Source organism: Panthera pardus, unplaced genomic scaffold, assembly GCF_024362965.1.
Source record: "Panthera pardus isolate Hobbes unplaced genomic scaffold, ASM2436296v1 HiC_scaffold_13, whole genome shotgun sequence".
NCBI classification, from domain to species: Eukaryota; Metazoa; Chordata; class Mammalia; order Carnivora; family Felidae; genus Panthera; species Panthera pardus.
The window spans coordinates 33,977,768-34,000,566 of NW_026526688.1; the positions used below are offsets into that span (position 1 = coordinate 33,977,768).

Genomic DNA, 22,799 nt, shown 5'->3' on the forward strand with positions numbered 1-22,799 from the left:
CAAACAACAAGGCCACTTACTTTGTTTTGCAGGGAATGCGTGTGTCATCCACTTTGCGACAGTACCCATACCTCGAGCCACCTTCATTCCTGCTGTAACACGATTTATCTGCAACGCTGGTCCCTGGAACCAGGCAGGGTCAGCAGGGACATGTTAGAAAAGAAAAGAGATAAGGCGTTCGATGCCACAGAGGGTTCGTGAAACGTCAAATTAATGAAATACATAGCATGAGAAGCACTGTTAGGGCATAATCCCATTGACCATTGTCAGAAATACAGGCTGCGATAATTTGTTACTAAGAAAGCTGGTTAGAATTTAAAATAATGTTTTAAATATTTATTTTTTGAACAATGGATAGCTACACATTTGGAAATATGGCTGACATGCTGAAGATTAAGAAAACTCCATCTAAATGTAAAGACTTAATTGGAGAGCTGCAATCATTACATTAACAACCCACAGGCAGACATTGGAATGCTCTCCTGGTAATACTTGCCAGGAGAAATACCATTTCTTACAACGTTTAGCCAAACTGCTTTGTGCACGCGCAACAATAAGCATCACGTATTTCATTTCTCATGTAATCTTTCTTAGAGCCCCATCAGATGAGCAACCGAATACAGTGGTTCAGGGTTCAGGAGCTAAATCGCAGCTGTGTGACCTTGGCCAAGTGCCTTAACCTCTGGGTTTATCTGTAACTCAACTCACTGTCCATGCCCTTCCTGAACAATGTCCAAGATGATAAAATGAGTTTTATCACCGTATTTTCTTAGTTGTTTGGTCTCAGTAACATTTACAGGCTCCTTGTTATTTAATAAAATATCTACACTGAGAAAAGTGAATAACTAGGCCTGGATAATAAGGAAAAGCAGATTCCTAATCCCAAGCTTCAGAGGTCTTGGTGCTAATGTTGTGGAAGTATGAATGATACTCCCGGTACCACGCTGCTTCCCAATTAACAACACACTTGTCCTTTCCCCAATGACTACATATTCTGCAGTATCATAGCTATAAAAATTGCATTGCATAAATATTATATAATTTATTTTCACTCATGCTTACTCTTGGACCTTGAGATGTTTCCCAATTACCCATTATAATTTTTGTAAAACGTGCTGGCTGAAAATCCTTCGTAAACAAATATTCCTGAATACGATTCCCGGGGAAAGGACTGCATTTTCTTTTTAGATTCTACATACATTTTTCCAATTCTTCCTGGAAAGACTGTGCTAACTCATGTTCTTACCAGACTATAAAACTGGGTGTTTTGTCACAGCTTCACTGAAACTGAGCATTAACTGTAGAAAAGCTTTGCCAATTTGACAAACGTGGAAGGAATCAACTTTTTGTTCCTGTTTCTTACTATATTTATGTCTCCTGACTCATTAATGTGTCAGTACTTCTACTTCTCGCTAGTGAGTTAAGATGATTTTAATGTTCTTTAGATGTTTGTACTTCTTTATGACAAATTGCCTATTAATGCCTGGGCCACATTTCTAATATTTGGAACGGCAACTGACTTACAGAAATGGTTTGATATTGAATAGTGATCTCGAGACCTCCTTCTATATATGCGATAGACTTTTCAAACTTTGAAAATTAACTTGAGATAAATTTGTGAGCCCTTATGAACGGCAAAATTTGGAATTTGATTGAGGCAACTCTGCTTCTCTGGTCTTTTATAAGGGCTGCCTTTGAATGTCTGATTTAAAAGATCTCTCCTATTCTAATATCAGATAAATGTGTTCCACATTGATTCAATAATTTTGAACATTGACTAAAGTCAGGCAATGTGTTAGGACCCCCTGGGAACACAGTTGTGAACAAAATACATAGTGTCTAGGTGCTGGGAAATTTACAGATTCGCAGGTGAGGCAGATAGTGAAGGGTCGGGCAAAAGGACCATGTAAAAGCATTTATTGCAGGGTTTTGTCCCCAGATACTAAAGGGGAAGCTCAGAGCTTCACCTCTGTGCTCAAGTTTTTCTTTCCCCAGGTTTCTGCTATCTACTGACGTCAGCCAAGGAAGCCATGTTTCTTTAACCCGCAAAACCATCCTTGTTTCCAAATCTGTGACTTAGCATTTGTGTCTAGCATTCGTGTCAGCCTGACCTGTGATCGGGAGGTTTGCTGAGGCCAGAATCCAGGGGTCAGCACACTTCCTGGGGCACCAGGGGTATCCAGCGTTCTCCTCAAACTGTGTCTCAGCCCACCCTTGCCTGATCCAAAGGGTTTTATTCAGGAATTTTTTTCTAAGTTCTAGTCCATGTATTTCTCAGGTTTCTTTCTTTCTTTTTCTTTTTCTCTTTGACCGGGTGTGTTGTAAATCAGCGATCGATGTTGCTTTCCTTTCTCTTGTTTTATGTATATTTTCAGGGATTATGAAAAGTTCCTGGCATGTGGCAGCCCTCATCAAGTGTTTTTAGGAAGACGTATTTCCCCTGTTTAAAAAATTCCTTCAGCCACTTAGGTAAGAATCTGGAAGTGTTGCAGAGGAGGGTATGAAAATTAAATATACATGCACAATGGACATCCTATGCAGAAAGTCCGGAGAACTGATATTTTTAAAATTGCCTTTCTGATCAATCTGTTGAGCACAATGGAAGTTTCGGTTTATAGTTTTGGAGATTAAGTTATGCTTTTATTTTTAATTTATTTTTATGGTGTAATCAGAGAATATGTCTTCTAAAATTCCAGTATGACGGACAAAACGGACATTTAAGAGATTTGGCTTTCCCAGATTGCTCCTCTGCATTCCCACAGCCTTCTTTTCTTTTCTTCCCCTTTCCTTGTACTCTGCCCATCTCCCGGCACACCGCTCCCCCCCCTCCACAGACTTCTAGGGGTGTACTCATCTGAGAAGGATCTTGATCAGGGTTTCCAGATAAAGCACAGGATACCCAGTGAAATTTGTTTTTCTTTTAAGTTTTTATTTAAATTCGAGCTAGTTAACATAGTTGCAATGTTAGTTTCGGGTGTGCAATATAGTGATTCAACGCTTTCATAGTCACCCAGTGCTCATCACAAGTGCCCTCCTTAATCTCTATCACCTCTATTACTCATGCCCCCCAACCCCCTCTGGGAACCATCAGTTTGCTCTCTTTAGCTACGAGTCTGTTTCTTGGTTCACCTCCCTCTTTTTTTTCCCTCTTTGTTTGTTCTGTTCCTTAAATTGCACATGTGAGTGTGCTTGCTGGAGCAGCACATATACTAATATTGGAACGATACAGAGATTCACATGGTCCCTGTGCAAAGAACACATGAATTCCACATGAGTGAAATCATATGGTATTTGTCGTTCTCTGACTTCTTTCACTTAGCATTATACTCTCTAGCTCCATTCATGTCATTGCAAATGCCAAGACTGCATTCTTTTTGATGGCTGAGTAAAATTCCATTGTGTGTATGGGGGGTACACACACACACACACCCCATATATATACATATATACCATATATATACACCGTATATATATACACCATATATATACCACATCTTATATGTATATACCACATATATATGTGTATATATATATATACCACATCTGTAAGTATATATGTATATACTTATATGTATATACATCACATATGTGTGTGTGTATATGTGTGTGTATACACATCTGTGTATGCACACACATATACACACACACACACACACCACATCTTATCCATTCATTACTTGAGAGACATTTGGACTGCTTCCATATCTTGGCTCTTGTAGATAATGCTGCTATACACATCAGGGTACACGATCCCCTTGAATTCGTCTTTTTGTACTCGTTGGGTAAACACCTAGTAGCGCAATTGCTGGATCATAGGGTAATTTGATTTTTAACTCTCTAAGGAACCTCCATACTGATTTCCAGAGTGGCTATACCAGTCTGCATTCCCACCAATAAGGCAAGAGTGTTCCCGTCTCTCCGTATCCTTTCCAGCACCTGTTGCTTCTTGTGTTGTTGATTTTAGCCATTCTGACACGTGTGAGGTGATATCTTATTATAAACTTTGATTTGTATTTCCCCGGTGATGAGTGATGTTGAGCATCTTTTCATGTCTCTGTTGTCATCTGGATGTCTTCTTTGGAAAAAAGTCTATTCATGTCTTCTACCCATGTTTTAATTGAATTATTCATTTTTTGGGTGTTGAGTTTTATAAGTTCTTTATGTATTTGGGATACTAACCCATTACTAGATATGTCTTTTACAAATATCTTCTCCCATTCCAGTGGTTGCCTTTTAGTTTTGTTGACTGTTTCCTTCTCTGGGCAGAAACGTTTTATTTTGATGAAGTCCCAATAGTTTATTTTTGCTTTTGTTTCTCTTGCCTCCAGAGACATATCTAGAAAGAAGCTGCTACAGCCAATGTCAAAGAGGTTGCTTCCTTTGTTCTCCTCTAGGATTTTTATGGTTTCAAGTCTCACATTTAGATTTTTAATTCATTTTGAAGTTACTTTTGTGTACGGTGTAAGAAAGTGGTCCAGTTTCATTCTTTTGCATGTTGCTGTCCGGTTCTCCCAACAACATTTGTTGAAGAGACTGTCTTTTTCCCACTGGATATTCTTTCCTGCTTTACTCATTAAATTTGAATTTCAGATAAACCAAGTTTTCTTAGTATAAGTCTACTTCAAATATTTCATGAGACATACTGATACTAAAAAACATTGTTAATCTGAAATTAAAATTTAACTGGGCCATCCTTATTTTTGTTTGCTGAATCTAGCAGTCCCCAAATTGACCATATGTCTTAAAAATGCACTTATCCCGGATTCTGAGCGGATGCACCATTTCCAAGAAAGAAGACTGGGACAGAAGACTACTTTGGCCATGATTAAACACTGTTGCCCGTTATAATACGATTTTTCCTTGCGTGTGCAGAGAGAGAGAGAGGCAGGAATGCCCGCAACACGGGGGTCTGCCCTCCTACCTGGTCCCCACAGCTCGGTGCACTGCTCCTGAAGAGTGGGGCACATCCCCATCAAACAGTAGCCCTTCCCATTTTGACAAGGGAAGCCGTTGATTCGGTATCTATCATCAGGGCAAATACCAGATTTGCCATCACACATTTCTGACAGGTCACACTCATCTTTTGCTGGCCTGCACACTGCACCAGGCTTTTTAAGCTGCAGGGAAATAAAAGTGAAGAGAAAGTTGTGTTGTTGTTGTTGTTGTTTTCTCCCCACCTGACTTACCCTGATATCTCAAATTGATGCGCATAATCTTTTCCTTTTGGCCTTTTTTTTGGGGGGCAAGGAGTTGCCTTTCGGTAAGATAGAATGATGCTTACATTTGCATTGTATAAACTAAAGACGTCTATCGTATCACTTCTGTTGGCTTTGCCCAATGGCCTGAGTCCTTAAGTCATCAATATTTCTGAATTTATAATGCAAGCACTATAGAAATATCAATGAGAAAAATACAGAAGAAAACCAAGCCTCATCTTAAATGCAAAGAAGGGATTTATCTTTTCCTTTACCGAATGCATCTTTGTCAAGATTTTCAAGATTTAAATGTGCAACTTCCGAGATGTATTGGTGAAGTGAACCTTCTGGAGAAAAGAAAATAAGTTTTTACAAGCACCAGATCAGCATGCTCTGAGACTTTCCCAGGCGTCATGTTTCCTAATCCTTAATTCCTTTCATTGTATGCTCAAATATTTCTTTTCAACTCACTTCTTCCTAAGAAATGATTTATTGTGGAGAAGAAATAACCAGATTAACATTTGATGTGTTAACTGCATCGCCATCTATTATTGCAAACTTTGGTCTTACTTCCTCAGAGAAATCTTAGTCAAACCAATTCTGCCATTTATGCAAATCTGAGGAGGGCCGTGTGGACACTGGAGGCATCTCTTTCCCTAGGTGAGGTGAGCAGGCATGCTCCCCTATCATCAGAAAACTTTCAAAATCTTTACCGTGATGATAGAATGGAATCCAAAATTTAATAAGAGCATACGCCACCCTCCAAATTCAACCCCCACTGCTCCAGCCAGACTCGCTTTCTTACCAGCTGTCCCCTGAGCCACACTTATACTTCCTGTCCTATCTTTATTCTTTCCCTCAGTCTCCTCTTTTGGGGATTTTTTTTCTTTCTGTCTGCTATCTAAAATCTACACATTACTTTAAGACTAGCGACAGCCTCATTTTCCATGAAGCCCCCTCTGTCTTCTTCAGTGCACAACGCAGTCCTTCCTTTCTACGCAGGGTGGGAAGAACTTTAAATTTGGATTTGGAAGATACGGGTTTGAATCTTGGTTCTGCCAGGGGCTAGGTGCTGAAAATGGACTTCATCACTCTGAAAACCCAATTCCCTTTCTAATATCGCCTTTACAGAGCCATTATGAAAATTAAGTGAAAAGCTACACAAAGGGCATGTATCTTCATAACGTCTACCTGGGCATTTAATCATGCATGGTATTTTCATATGTTTCAGGTATGTATGTCATTACCCTAAAGAAACAGCATGTTCTTTGAAGTCAAAGACTACTTTTTTTTTTAATTTCCCACAATCTCTAACAAATAGCCCTTATTCAACGCTTGTTGAAAGCTACTTATGTTCTCAAGTTTTCTTCCTTTTGGTCTCTTTTCTTTCTTTCCTCTCCCTCTGATATTAAAAGAAACCAATCTCTCCCAAATACTACCCACAATCTGGTACGTTAAAACTCTACACATTCCTTCTAAGAACAGTTTTTGAGCATTTAAAATGCATGAAACTCTGTGCTAGGCGAGAAGGAATCAGTCCCCTGCCCTTTGGAGTCAGTCTAACTAAGGAAAGAGACACATAAACAAATAATCATAATAGAGAATCCTATGCAACAATGGAATATAAAATTCTAAACTTGAACCTGAAAGGAAAGTCAATGAGCCCCACAGAGAAAAGGACACAGAATCCTTTATATTTGTTTTCCAAGACTTTCACCCTGAAGTGACTTCTAAGTTTCAAGATAGGGGAGATTCCACAAGATTTAAAATAAAAGCTTTGCCACCAAAAGAAATATGCAACCAATTATGACGTTTGGTGCAAGAAGGCCCTTCATCAGAAGCAGTGGCAGGTAGGAGTTCCCAGCTTTGGCTTTGGAACGGATAGTATTTGGAGTTTGCCAATTCAGTGGCCCTATTATCTTACACGTTCTCTATTCTGAAACTCTATTCCCTCAAAAGCAAAATGAGATGATAATATCTAACTCAAAAGGTCGTTGGAGAATCGAATAGCCTGTATTTGTAAAGCACTCATATATAAATGGTAAGCAGCGTTACTTTATAGACAGAAAAACTCTGCTATTTTATTCAACATAATCTCGGAGATTTTTAATATAGAAAAATACACAGTATTTAATTATTAAAAGAGACTAAAGTAATAATCTTACCTGGCACTTTTCACAGCATTCTCCTGATGCACATTGAAAACTTGCTTTGATTTTACAAGTTTTAGCATCACAGCAAATGTTGGTACATTCCTAAGAAATACCAGAAATAAATACAAATGCTGGTTTGGGCCTCAAATTTTGCTCTCATTTCATATTTAAAAAAAAAATTTTAAATGTTTATTTATTTCTGAGACAGAGAGACACAGAGCATGAGTAGGGGAGGGGCAGAAAGAGAGGGAGACACAGAATCCGAAGCAGGCTCCAGGCTCTGAGCTGTCAGCACAGAGCCCGACGCAGGGCTCGAATTCACGAACCGCCAGATCATGACCTGAGCCGAACTCGGCCGCCCAACCGACTGAGCCACCCAGGCGTCCCTGCAAGTGATCTATTTTTAGTAAAATATGAATGAAAACAAAAGGAGGCTCAGGTCATGATCTCACAGTTTGTGGGTTCGAGCCCCGCATCCGGCTCTGTGCTGATGGCTCGGAGCCTGGAGCCTGCTTTGGATTCTGTGTCTCCCTCTCTCTCTGCCCCTCCCCTGCTCTTGCTCTGTCTCTCTCTGTCTCAAAAATAAATAAAACATTTAAAAAAATAATAAAATAAAATTTATCTAAATAATTAAAAACATATTAGTTGAACTCATGAACCTACCCAGCAGTAAATTTAATCTCCAGGGCAGACACTAAAAAGCTAAAAGTGTAGTTCTTTATCCAAGTTTGACACTTAACCAACTCTGTGTTAAACAATAGACTTTGTCTTGCTCTCCCCACCTTGCTTCTAGGAAATCAGGTACCTGCATGAGGTTTTGGGGAAATTCCTACCTCAGAAAGTTCCTCTTATAGCTGCTTAGTATCCCTAAGATATATTTAGAGTTACAACTTGTTAGGGTTAAAACTCTCGCCCTTCTTTCTTTTTTTTTTTTTAACGCGTATTTATTTTTGAGACAGAGACAGAGCATGAACGGGGGAGGGTCAGAGAGAGAGGGAGACACAGAATCTGAAACAGGCTCCAGGCTCTGAGCAGTCAGCACAGAGCCCGACGTGGGGCTCAAACTCACATACCGCGAGATCGTGACCTGAGCCAAAGTCGGACGCTTAGCCCTTGAGCCACCCAGGCGCCCCTACCCTTATTTCAAATATACACATCATCTTGGAAAGATTCTTCTTTCTCACAGAATGAATAAATTTATGGTCATATTTTGAAGTTACTGAAAAGCTGACCCCTCGAGGGCTTGACGTGTTACTCATGTTAAGTTTTCACAAAATGGGGGCAAAGGTCCCATTCAGAACCCTGGCTGCCATATCAATAGGGTGGGATCAAGTCAGGACTCCTAACGATAAAAACTCTTCAGTCCCAAAGAGAAGAACTAAATCCCAGGGCAGGGTGGTTCTGGGATTGCTGACATAAACACCTGGGTCCACGTCTCGGCTCCTCCCTTCACCAGTTCTGTGACCTTGACCAAGCTATTTGCACTCTGAGCACTGTCACAGTGCTGTGCCTCAAGTAACCGCTCAAGAGGTCATAGGCACATAGGAGCCATTAAGTATGTCTGCCAGATGGGAGGGAAGAGAGTACAAAACTCAATTGTTGAATGTTCTTAAAAAAAAAAGAAAAGAAAAAGAAATAGGGAGGAACCCCAAGATGGAAAGTAGGAAGTCTTTTAAGCAATGCATCATTCATTTTTAGAAAAGCTGGCCCGAACATATGCAAAATTATAGAAACACACAATTTCAGAGTGAGCCTGCGTAATACAGGTTTATGGTTTATCTTCTTAACAATTGAAAAACACATTCGATCATTTTAGAAAGTACTTGGTTGGGGGCGCCTGGGTGGCTCAGCCAGATAAGTGTCTGACTCTTGACTTTGGCTCAGGTCTCACGAACTGGGAGATCGAGCCCCATTTCGGGCTCCTCACTGACAGGGCAGACAGAGCCTGCTTGGGATTCTCTCTATCCCTCTCTCTCTCCCCCTCCCCTGCTCACGCTCTTTCTCTCAAAATAAATAAATAAATAAACAGACATTATTTTAAAAAACCACAGAGAGTACTTGGTGGTACCTCGGGAGTCCCACAGTCACAGTCTTCTCCCATTTCTACCAACTGGTTCCCACAGATTGGGGTGGATATGATATCTGTAGGCAATGGAACATTGAGGACGCAATTTGATAATTTATCTTCAAAGAACTTATCATAGCTGACACGGCTGCAGGAACTGAAGTCTGTAGGAATATAGAAGCTGTGAAGGCAAGGAAGAAGAGAATGAAACACAGTCATGCTGAGCATGAAGGGAGCAATGTCACACATTGGGGATGATATACCCCAAACCTGCCCCAAAAGATGAAATCCAATCCAGTGCCCAATGGCTAAATCATGAGCTCATTTCTGTGCCTAAATTAGCCCTTCCGAATGGACACAAACACCTCCAACTTTTTTTTAAATTGTTTTTTAATGTTTATTTTTGAGATTGAGAGAGACAGAGCACGAGCGGGGGAGAGGCAGAGAGAGGGGGAGACACAGAATCTGAAGCAGGCTCCAGGCTCTGAGCTGTCGGCACAGAGCCTGACGCAGGGCTCGAACCCACAAACCGTGAGATTTTGACTTGAGCCTAAATCAAGAGTTGCACACTTAACCAACTAAGCCACACGCGCACCCCGGATGAATTACTTTTGATAGAATTTCTTCTTTTCACAAATAAAGATGAGGTTTAAAAATGCAGTAGTATCTGAGAGAGATAACATAAGATATGTAGCTGGCATGCTGCCATAATACAATTTTGTGGAACTCTAGGTTGAGTGAGCTGGGAAAGGGAAATACAAGAGAGGAAATATATATATGAAAGGGACTGTGGGATTTTTAAGGATAAAATTCCACGGTAAGTTTACTTAGGCGAAGCAGGAATGTATAATCTCTTTATCCTTCTGGGAGAACGTTCTTCTTTTTGTTTTTAATTTTTTTTTTAATCTTTATTTATTTTTGGGAGAGAGACAGAGTGTGAACAGGGGAGGAGCAGAGAGAGAGGAAGACACAGAATCTGAAGCAGGCTCCAGGCTCTGAGCTGTCAGCACAGAGCCTGATGCGGGGCTCAAACTCACAAACTGTCAGATCATGACCTGAGCCGAAGTTGGACGCTCAACCGATGAGCCACCCAGGCTCCTTGAGAACATTCTTCTTTAATTAGATTTTTCTCCCAGAACTTTCTCCCTACCACTACCCAATCTGAATTTATTGAAAATGTGATAAATACCAGTTATTTTCCGAAACCAGATCTGGTGTAGATAATCTGAAGTTAAAAATGTCAAGTCACCCCAACAGCAAAGACACAATATGTTTAAATGATGTCTTTAGTTAATGAAAAAAAATGCACATAGATGAGGGGGAAGGCGGTTTGGTGTAGATATTCATTCATGATTATGCTATTTGATATTTAAAAGCTTGAATGTGTTGCCAAAGATGACATAAAAGAACAGCACAGTCCAGAGTGAACCAAAAACAGGGATATGAATGCATCTTTCCAAGAAAGCCTCACCTTAGTGCTCTGTCCATCACACATATTGTAGAAGGGCACTTGCAAACATAGGAGTCATGAAACATTCCAAAGTTATGACCCATTTCATGGGCCATCGTTCCTGCTACTCTAAGCACATTTTCACTGTGGTCCTAAGGGCAAGAACAGGGAAAACAGACCTTTGGTTTTTAAAATAAATTATCACTCAGGGTATAATTAAATAGTTCCACTAAGTGGGCTAGATCGAATGGTTTCAGCTTCAGATTTTTCACTAATCACCATCTCTCTTTCCCTCCCCACCTTTTCCTCTCCCCTCCTGCCTCTGTCTGTCTCTATTTCTGTTTGTCTGTTTCTCTCTCTCTCTCTCTCTCTCTCTCTCTCTCTCACACACACACACACACACACACACACACAACTTTGGTACTGAATGCCCATTACAGGGCACACTGCTTTCTCTTTATTCTTGTAAATGGGGAATATTTTTAATGAGAAACATTTTTGTTTCCTGCCATGACAGACAGTGGCAAAATGTCTTCAAAAATGATAAGGAATCAGAATTGCTTAAAACTGATCTACCTCCCTCCCCTCGGCTTGTTTTTCAATGTCTTCTAATTGACTGAAGGTCTTGGATGTGTTTAGCTAATAGGGATCCAAAAGTGTTTGTTAACCTAGGACTTTAGTACCGTTGGTATCTCTCTCAGTTCTGTTACTGCCAAGCTAGACCTCAGTCAGTTCTAGACTTGCCCCATGGCATGAAGTCCAGCCCGTAGCCAACTTCATTACCAGATGATTTCTGATTAGAAGTGTTGGACTGGGGGCTCCAGGTTTTTCAAGAGCAATAACACAACACTAGAGAATCACTGAAGGTTGTTAAATTCCCACAGGGGAGACAGGAATCTGCCAATGACACCCACGCACAGACGCCTGATTTCCTTATCTACTTCATGTCAAAGAACCAAATAAAGGGATCCAGAAGGCGCAGTACAAGGCTGGCAAACGAGGAACACCTGTGTAAGATGGGAAGTTCATATTTACAATTCACGATATTGTATCGTCCTGTCAAGAAGAACCAGTAAAGCTTGCTATTTTAGTAAGATGGAGTTACTCAAACGGGGACAAAAACAAACCAAAAAAAAAATTGGAAAAAATGTAAATGTGTTTAGACTTTCCAGATTGCCTTATTTGAGGTCCCTTTAAATGCATGGTGTCTTCCTTTAATTCATTATTCGCATAACTGAAATGTTTCTTTCCTTTGGAGTGACCTCTATTCTCTCTTCCCCCTATCCACCCTTTGAAGTTTATTTTCAAGCAACTTTTCCTGACCACGTGAATCTTCATCAGTAATTCTCTCCTCTGGATTCCTACTGCAGTTTTCAATTCTATCATCATATATTTTAAGTATTGCTTTAAGTAGTGCGATTCCGCTTCCGACTTTATGGTAAACTCTTTCAGGTTAGAAAGTACATATTTTATTTCCTCTGTTCATCTTACAAAGCTTGTCACAAACCCAGACTTATAGGATATATTATACACACACACACACACACACACACACACACATATATATAATAATATATAATATATATATATATATTCCACTTCCACCTAGGATGTACAAAGCTGAAGAAAGCATTATTCTTGTACTAACAACAAGGACCAGCCAGATAATGATAATTTCCCTTGACTCTATCAGTCAGTTGTGGTTGCAGAACATCCACAGAACCTGAAAAGTAAAAATAGCCCCTCCCAAGGACAGACGGAACTGGCTTGTCTCTAGCAAAGTGTAGAGGAGGAGATGCCAGGGATCCTACAAGTGAGGAAGGTAATTCACTTAACTTCTTAAGTGAATTGTTAAAGGCCTGGGACAGGCCAGTGCCGGAGTATAGAATCCGCAGGACCTCAGAAACAAGGGTGCTTTGCATACACTTAGAGACTCTTCTCCAAGGACCTCCTCTAGGAGCTCAGGGCACACTTTGGGAGCCAGGTAGTAGAACAGAAAGAACTTGTCTTGGTGGAGTAGTCCAGAAGGAGTAAAGTAGCAACTGCTGCAAGAAAAGAGCCTGAAGCCATATCCAGACCCTTCTCCTTTAAGGAATAGAAACCTAAAGCCACTGGGGAAAGAAATAGTAATCTCTGACAACCTAGGGTAGAACGGAAGACCCAACATGGTTAAGGGATGGCTTTAAACACACACACACACACACACACACACACACACACACACACACATCCTCTACTCCTGAAACAAAAAGACAAAAGACAAAAATCTTGAGCCCAGGATCCTATATCAATATTCATTGAGATTTTTCTCCTACTGAGGGATGGTCAGAAAACTCTTCCTCAAAAGATCTGCAAAAAATAGAAGGCAGAATTTTGCTGCTGTGGGAAGGATGGAAAGAATCCTTAAGAAAGCTTTGCTTCTGAGACCCAGGACCTGCCTAAGACCAAAACCAGACAAAGGCAAAGGAGAACCCCCCCCCCCACCTCTGTTCCTTACCACCACATTGTAGAAGTCTGGGGAGAGCATCACTTCCAAACTTACAATCAATAAAAACACTGGACCATCAATTCACAATTTTCTAGAACTCATCCAGAGCTGAGGCCACAAGGCAACAAACAAAATGAAATCTAAGGAAAGGTAGGCTGGCAGCTACAGGGAAAGTCGGGACATGAATATTTGTTTACCTGAAGAGACGCTACCAGGTTCCAGCAATAACTCGTATAAAATAATCTTAAAACCCATATAGTTAGAGTGTGTGTGGTACAGCAAGAAAATACACCAAATGTGGGAGCTTCAGACGCTACCAGGTTCCAGCAATAACTCGTATAAAATAATCTTAAAACCCATATAGTTAGAGTTTGTGTGGTACAGCAAGAAAATACACCAGACGTGGGAGCTTCAGACATAGGGGAATTCTCACCTACTCATGGGTTTTTCTCCACACAGACCTCACCACGTGAAAGCTCTGAGAAAGCCTCCCTCCTAGTGTGGGCCTTGGGGGAGGGGAACAGGAGCATTAAAAGGCGTGAAATCACTCGAAGATCATTCTCCTCTCTCTGCATGGCTCAAACGTGACAAGGTCCAGGGTGAAATGAACGTGTCACTCGCCTCATTCTAATTCTAGCCCTAAACCAAGGGCTTAAGCTTCTGAGAGAAAGAGCAACAAATCCTGTCACCCAGGGCACTGGTAAAGTCTCAATACAACTATAAAAAAGGAAAATAAAACACATGGAAAGCTTCTACCCCTGGAAGGAAGGAGAAGGAAGGGCAGGAATACATATTGGGCTCTGTCCATTAGAGGTCGCTACCTCTGGCAGTGGAGCAGGAGCACTCAAAGGACCTACCCCCGACACTATAGGACACAGGACTTACCAAAGACCGAGGTTTAGTAAAGCGAAAGAAAATGCCCTCTGCCCACCAAAATTCTAACGATCATCCAGTAACAAGTAACAACCACCTACCAAAGGGAGAGAGTCTGCAGCATAAAGAAACTCTCTGGGGGATCCAGTAAAGACCTAAAAATGAGTATGAAGCACACACTGAGAAAAACCCTCTGGAAAACCAGCCTTCACCCTAAACATAAAATAATGTGAGAAGAATTTAAAGCCTGTGATGGACTGAGGCTAGTCATAGCAACAACAACAAAATCCCCAATCCAACTGAACTCCTGCTAGATTGATTCAAACCTTACTCAAGAGGCCTAGAGGGAGGAAAGAAGTGATGATTTCCAGGCAAGGAAAAAATACACACGCACGCACACACGCACACGCACACACACACACCCCCCCCTCAGATAATGCCTTTCACAGGATGTCTGACTTTCAACAAAAAATAATAAGGCATCCAAAAAAAAAAAAAAAAAGAACAAAATAAAGAAAAAGGCCTACCTTGCCAATGAACATATCCAGACTCATATCTGACACAGATGTTAGAACTATCAGATGATACTTTAGAATAACTACGATTAATATGGTAAAAGCTCCAGTGGAAAAGATGAATAGCACACAAGTCTGGATGACAAATTTCAACAGACCTGGACACCATAAGAAAGAATCAAATGGAAATGCTAGAAATGAAAAAGACAGTAACTGAAACGAACGATATCTGCAACAGGCTTAACAGTAGATTTGGAATAGCTGAGAAAATAATTACTTGACTTAACAGTTCAACAAAAATTACCCAAGTGAAAACACATAGTGCAAAAAGGATAAAAAAGAAAACAAACAGAAAAACAGAGCATATAAGTGTTGAGGGGCAATATAGAATGGTCATAGATATAGGAATTTGTATCCCTGGAAGAAAAAAAGGAAGAGAATAAAATAGAAGAAATATTTGATGAAGTAACGGCCCAGAATTTTCCATAATTAATCACAGATACAGCCCCAAGACCAAGAAGCTCAAGGAACACTAAGTGTGATATATTACCCATTTCTCCCAAGGTCCACTTAGTTATACCATAATTGTGATCGAACTAAAGAAAATTAAAAAGAAAGGGAAAATCTTGAAGTAGAAAACAAAAAGATACATTTCAGAGCAACAAAGATAAAGTTTACAGCGGACTTCTCATCAGGAACTCTGTAATCTAGCAGACAGTGAAGTGAAATTATTAGAAGTATTGAAAGAAAAAACATTCTTAAGCCAGGATGATAAACTCAATGAAAATGTATACAAAAAAGAAAGAGAGATAAAGTCATCTGAAAGCAACTAAAAAATTCATCCACACCACACCTGTGTTACGGGAAATATTTTCAAAGAATCTTTGGGAGGAAATAAAAAATATCATACCAGATAGAAACTCTGCAAAGAAACGGAGAGGGTTGAGAATGAAATAGAGGTGAGTTAGATAAAGCTAAGATAAACATAATACTATTTTTATTTTCTTTTATTATGTTTAAATGTTTATTTATTTATTTTGAGAGAGAGAGGTCAGAGAGGGGCCAGAAAGAGAGAGAAAGAGAGAATCCCAAGCAGGCTCCATGCTGTCAACACAGAGCCCAACACAGGGTTCAACTTACAAACCATAAGGACATGACTTGAGCCTAAATCAAGAGTTGGGTTCTTAACCAACTGAGCCACATAGGTGCCTCAATTTTTTTCTTACTTTAAACTGTGCTGAAAGATGACTGTCTAAGAAAAATTAGTAACAATATATTGTGTATTTATAGCGTATGTAAAGTTAAACAAATGATAAAAATAGCACAAAACTGGAAGGGAGTAATTAGAGGTGTACTTTTGTAACATCCTTATATTACAAGTGATGCAGCTCAGTATTATTTCAACGTAAAACAAACAGAGGTATATAATAAACCAGGGCAACCATTAAAAAGAAACAAACAAAGGTAACAGTGAAATGCTAATAATGGAGATAAAAGAAATTATTTTTAAAAATCCTCAATCCTAAAGAAGGCATAAAAAATAGACCAGATGGAATAGAAAACATCTAGAAAAAAAATTGAAGCTTTTAGTTCAATATCAATAATTATATTACATATAAGTGATTTAAATATATGAAATAAAAGACAGAGATTGCAGAGTAATACTCCATTTTATTACTATTATACATTATATTATATAATGTATTACATTAATACATTAATGCATTAATATATATTGTATTACACTATATATATATATACATACACCACATTTTCTTTATCCATTCATGCATCGATGGACATTTGGGCTCTTTCCATACTTTGGCTATTGTTGATAGTGGATGTAAATTTTTAAAAAATAAAAAATAAAATTAAAAAAAAAAAGACAGAGATTGTCAGGTTAGATAAAAAGTAAAACTCAACTATATGCCAGAAACTTTTCAATGTAGAGAAAAATATATGCTAAAAGTAAAAGTAAGGAAAAAGTTGCATCAAGCAAACTTTAGCCACAAAATGTTGGAGTAACTCTAATGATATCAGACAAAATAGACTTCAGAACAGGAATATGTCAGGAAAAAAGAGGAACATGAAACAATAATGGATTAATTCTCCAAAAAGACATGACAACTGTTTTTGTGTATTTGCTTAACCATAGAGCTTCAGAATACGTGAAGTGAAAATTTGTAGAATTGAAAGAAGAAATAGACAAATCTACAATTATACTTGGATACTTAACCACTCTCTATAAACTATTCAAAAGAACTGAACACTGTAAGTTAACTTGACATGGTTGCCGGTTATAGAATGCTCCATTCAGTAACAGCAGAAGGTATTCTTTTTCAAGATCATATGCAGTATTGACCAAGAACAAACCTCAAAAAATTTAAAAATATTAACATTCTATGAGGTATGCTCCAGATTATTAGGAACTGAATTGTGCCCACCCCCCCCCCCCCCACACTCCAATTCATATATCAAAATCTTAACCCCCAACATGACCATATTTGGAGATCGGGCCTCTAAGGTTAAATGAGAATATAAGTTAGGATGGGGCCCTAATCCAACATGACTGAAGAGGAAGGGATGTGTGCAAAGAGGAAAGGTCATGTGAGGGCACAGCAAGAAGGTAGTCATCTGCAAACCAATGCGGGAGACCTCCGGAGAAACCAAACTTACCAATACCTGGATATTGGATTTTTAGCCTCCAGAACTCTGAGAAAATACATTTCTGTTGTTTTAGCCATACAGTCTGGGGTATTTTGTTATGGAAGCCCTAGCAAATGAATACTCAGATCATAATATAATGAAACTAAAAGAAAATCATAATAGAAATCATTATAGTATACTTCTAAATAATACATTAGTCAAAAAGGAGATCCAAAAAGGAATTAGAAAATATTTTTAACTGAAAATATTTTAACTGAAAATAAAAACACACATATCCAAATATCACAGATGCAGTCAAGCAGTGCATGGTAGGGAATTTATGCATTAAATGTTCATATTTGAAAAAGAGAGAAGCCTCAAATGAATAATCTAAAAATGTTCCTTAAGTAATAGAAAAGAATAGCAAATTAATGCAGAGAAAGCAAAAGAAATTCAATAATCAAGAGCAGAAATCAATGAAACTGAAGGCAAGGAAACCGTAGAGAATGTCGATAAAGCAAAAGCTCTTTCTCTGAAATCAATAAAATTAATAAGTCCTTAGTAAGATCATAAGAAAAAGACATAAATTGCTAATATCATCTGAGAAAAGATAAATAACCTGAACACTTCTGTTATCTATGGAAGAAATTGTATTCATAGTTAAAAACATAAAGAAATGCCAGACCCATATAGTTTTACTGATGAATTGTACCAAACATTTTAGGAAGGAGTAATACCAATCTTACTAAAACATTCCATAAATTTGAAACGTTGGGAACACATCATTTTATGTGGCCAGATTTACCCGATATTTGTTCTAATAACACAACATGAAAAACACATAACAGGAAAAGACAACTACACACTAGTATCCCTCAGGATTAAACAGACTATAGAAATCCTCAAGATATGTTAGTGTGTTGAATCCAGCAATATATAAAAAAGATAATACGTTATGGCAATGATGTGTTTATATTTGATATGCAAGACTGTTTCAACATTTGAAGTTCAATCCATGTTATTTGCCATAGCAACAAAAAAACCCTTCATGATTCAGAAAAAAAGAGCATTTGACAGACTTGAACTGCAGAACCAACTATTTATCTTCAAACAAACCTGAACAATGCCAACAGAATGATAAGGAGAGCACATTGTAGACATGAAGGCAAGGCCCACGGTTGTTCCAGAAAGTTCTGTTGCTCTGAAAGAAAGAAAATAATTGATATAACAACTTATGATTCTAAATGATATTTTCTATAGACAACTCATCCAGGACTCTAAATGGTTAACAGAGAAACTCACATTGTAAATAATAACTCTTAAATATTTCCTTCAGTTTTTGAATTTGCATTAGGCATTTTTTTAATGTGCAATGGTTGTCATATCAACTAAATATAAGCACCCGGATATAATCACCGGATATAATCATTTTTAATATTTTATATCTCAAAAAAATTTTTAAAAATATTTTATATCTCTCATTCATTATTTTATATTTTTTGTTGTGGAATTCATCTCTTGCCAGGAAGTAAATAAACAGGAATGTTTTTGTCCATATATATATATATATATATATATATATATATATAATTTGAATATTAATATTTTCACATATGCTTTGTTTTAATTTATGTTTTTCTCTCATATATTTTTATATCATTTACTTTTGTTCACTTTTAGCACTGTTTTAAGCTATAGTGGGATTTGGAATTTGGGCCCATTCTGAATGTATTTGCGTTACGAAGCATTTATGTTATTGAGATATTTGTTAAAAGGAATTTGAGCCACTTACATTTATTTGCATAGACTATTGGTTTGGTTTTAGTAATGTTAATTTCTTTTTTTAGTCTTCTTCATTTTTTTTCTTTCCATTTGCAATGATTCCATGTGCTGCCTTTGTTATTATTCTGTGATCTGATCAAGATCCTGACCCTGGGTTGCCTCTAGTAATTTTCAAAGAATGCATTACTTAAAAAATGCCCTTAGTAGATGCATTTACATAAAAAGTTGAACTTATATTTTCCCACTTATCATAATCAATAATGGAGAGTACTGATTTTGCCATGCAGAATAAGGAAAATTAGAGAACTTCGTCCCACTTTATACTTCCTTTGGGCAATTTTCAGATACCTGTTGTTTTGAAATGATATTTTGCATTATACCTGATATTTTAAAGATTTGCAGTATTGATATCCTCTTTAAAAATTATGTTATAAAATTACTTATACTTCACTGGGTGTTGTATGGAAACCTATTTGACAATAAACTTCATATTAAAAAAAATTACTTATACTTAAGTCTGCATTTGTGTGGGTTCAATTCTCACTACCAGCTCATTTATAATAAATAAATCTTCCCCCGTTATGGAGTTAGCTATTTACTCTTTTTTAGTGGATAGATTATAGCTGTACCACAAAGTTCTTACCTTGTTATGCCTAGGTATAGACACAACCTTTTGTTAATTTATTACGCAATTTTTTTTCTTTTTAAAAAAATTTTTTTAATGTTTATTCATTTTTGAAAGACAGAGAGAGACAGAGCACAAGCAGGGGTGGGGCAGAGACAGGGGGAGGACACAGAATCTGAAACAGGCTCCAGGCTCTGAGCGGTCAGCACAGAGACCGATGCGGGGGTTGAACCCACGAACCGTGAGATCATGACCTGAGCCGAAGTGGGACGCTTAACCGACTGAGCCACCCAGGCGCCCCGATTAGGTAAATTTTTGAATGAAAGTGCAATTATTTCTTTCCACCATATCTTTTTAGTACTTTTATCCTGTTTATTCCAGTCTAGACAGGAAATCTCTTTCTGTTGGCTTGTCATTTTTTATCTATGCATTTGCCATCTTGTCTGTGATTTTTATCTCTCTACCCTGTTGGTTCAAAGTATGGGAGTTTACTATAATTTGAGCATGGCCCTGGAGGCAGTCTGGTAAGAGTTGAATTACCTTACTACTTATGAGCTGTGAGTCCTTGAAAAAAAATACTAACTTTCTCCAAACAAAATGAGCTCACCCTGCGGTGAACCCTTGACAATTTAAGGAACTCACCTTTCAAAATTAAGGAGCTATGGCAGCTATTCTTCAGATATAACCCCCAATGAGCTAGGCTTGCAGTATTCCTATCCTGTGTAGTACCTTCCCTTGAATATGGGTAGATCTACGACTTGCTCTTGACCAACAGAATATACCAGAAGTGACGCTATAATTTCTGAGGTATGCTCATGAAAAGACTTGAGGCTTTCTCTTGGTCTTCTTACAATGCTTCTTCTGGGTGAAAACTGATCACCTTGTAAGATGTCCAGACCCCTGAGGCTGCCATGCTGGAGGCAGTCCAAGTTAGCCACTTGAAAGTTATATAGACAGAGATGAGCAACCAGCCCCTGTGCTCCAGCCTTACCAGGCAAGGAACCAGACACACAAGTCAAGAAGACTTATTTTAAGTCAGGGAGTTGTGGGTTGATGTGTCATCTGTAGTAAATAACCAATTCAGAATATTAATTAATTCTGACAGGGCCTAGTCCTCTTATGTGCTATGACACCTACTGTTTTCTTAGGAAGTAACACTTGAATAATTTTCAATTATTCATTGCTGTTTCCTTCCATCTGATTCCAGCTGCAAACTATTCCAGGCATATTCATATGCCTCAAAAGAAATTTCTCGATTTCTTTTGAGGCATATGCTCAGCGGTTTTGTGTTAATTTATAGTCACTAGATTTATTTCTCCTCCTTGCCCCTGTTTTTGATTAGTCACTTCAGCAGGATGGTAGAGAGGTGTGGGATTAGAATATGAGGGGCGCCTGGGTGGCTCGGTCAGTGAAGCGTCTGACTTCGGCTCAGGTCACGATCTCGCGGTCAGTGGGTTCAAGCCCCGCGTTGGCCTCTGTGCCGACAGCTCAGAGCCTGGAGCCTGTTTCCGATTCTGTGTCTCCCTCTCTCTCTGCCCCTCCCCTGTTCATGCTCTGTCTCTCTCTGTCTCAAAAATAAGTAAACGTTAAAAAAAATTAAAAAAAAAAAGAATATGATACGCAGTTTTCTTTATATCCTAGAAGTTTGTCCCCACTAATACTTAAAGCTAGTCAGGACTTTTAAAACACTGAATTGAAACTTCTCTTGCCATTATCTAAACCTGTCTTTCCTTTCTGTATACCCAATCAAAACAGACTTCTGATGAATCATTTTTAAATTGTTAGCTTTTCTTTAAAAAAGAAAAAAAGAAACAGAACAAAAGTTAGGGCATATTCAACATAAGATTCGATCTAATACTTTTTAAACTTTTATCCCCTTTGTGTAAGCCACTTCCTCTTACTCTATACCCCAAGAAACCACCTGCTTTGCCAAGGCTTTGGAAACTTTCTACGCTAAATACCATTTAACACACAAAAGGGAAAAACTCTACATACGTGATTAACTGAGCGATATCATGACGTTTTCTTCTTGGGAGGACACTTCCCCTCCATTTAGAAAAGTTTTCCAAGGTGAAGCTTGCATTTGGGGTTATCTTTATTTTATCCTTGTCATTCCAGATTTCCATACCGACTAAGGCCACATGAGTATTTAGCTTTTTATAAAGCTGTCCAAAGAGAATACATGTCAAAGGAATGACATAGGTGGTAATGTTATCTTTCAATATTTTCAATGTACTTTAGATTTTCAAACCTATTTCTCCCAGCACGGTAAAAACTTTCTTTCCAAACATACTTGTGAAATGGAAGTTACCACCTCTTTTCACGGATGCTAGCACCCCCATACTCAGGCAAGGCAGACACCCTTAGGTATTTCAGGTCTGGAGACTGCTGTTTTTCAGAGCAAAAGTCCTATTAAAATAAACTTCTCTTGCTTGCCACCTTAAGGCAGATTATAAGTTTCAGTTAGTAGTTCACTACTATGACTTCAATGTAAGCGTAATGACTCAAATGCTTTGCATTGTTCCCTGAGTCAGAACATTCCAGAATTAGCAAGGGTGACTCAGTGCTGGTTTGGACATTGGAGAAAGAGCGTGCTATATGAAAAAGTTCTGCATCCGTGAGTCGCAATGAAGTGGCCCTCTGATTCTTAAACCTGGAATGAGCCAAATAACCAATGATGCATACAGGGTAACTTTTAGAAATAATCGATTAACCTTATAAGACAATATCTCTCAAAAGTTTAAAGAGACAATATCTCTCAAAAGTTTAAATTGCTACTATAGTTGATGTAACTGCACAGTGTTGGTAAGAGTACAAACTTCCAGTTATAAGATGAACACGCTCTGGAGATCTAACGTACAGCTTGGTACTTATAGTTAATAATACCATATTATATACTTTAACATTGGTGACAGTAATTCGTAAATGTTCTCACCGCAAAAAAGCAATGGTAATTATATGACGCTAACCTATGGTGGAAATCATTTTGCAGTGTTATGAGTATATC

At 38.4% G+C, this 22,799-nt stretch overlaps 1 protein-coding gene and 1 non-coding gene across 4 annotated transcripts in view; one reads left to right on the forward strand and one right to left on the reverse strand.

Moving 5' to 3' along the window:
- ADAM28 (ADAM metallopeptidase domain 28) overlaps positions 1–22,799 on the reverse strand; it is a 73,355-nt gene that overhangs the window by 23,884 nt on the left and 26,672 nt on the right. For all 3 annotated transcript variants that reach the window (XM_019466919.2, XM_053900954.1, XM_019466920.2), the window contains exons 9-15: positions 21,788–21,957; positions 18,502–18,586; positions 10,885–11,015; positions 9,417–9,594; positions 7,361–7,450; positions 4,922–5,117; positions 21–123 (exon numbers count right to left, since the gene is read on the reverse strand). In XM_019466919.2, coding sequence (XP_019322464.2) covers positions 21–123; positions 4,922–5,117; positions 7,361–7,450; positions 9,417–9,594; positions 10,885–11,015; positions 18,502–18,586; positions 21,788–21,957 — 953 coding nt within the window. The remainder of the gene's footprint in view (positions 1–20; positions 124–4,921; positions 5,118–7,360; positions 7,451–9,416; positions 9,595–10,884; positions 11,016–18,501; positions 18,587–21,787; positions 21,958–22,799) is intronic.
- LOC128776809 (U6 spliceosomal RNA) lies at positions 3,186–3,290 on the forward strand. Its single transcript, XR_008421971.1, has one exon. It is a non-coding gene; the product is annotated as a U6 spliceosomal RNA (small nuclear RNA).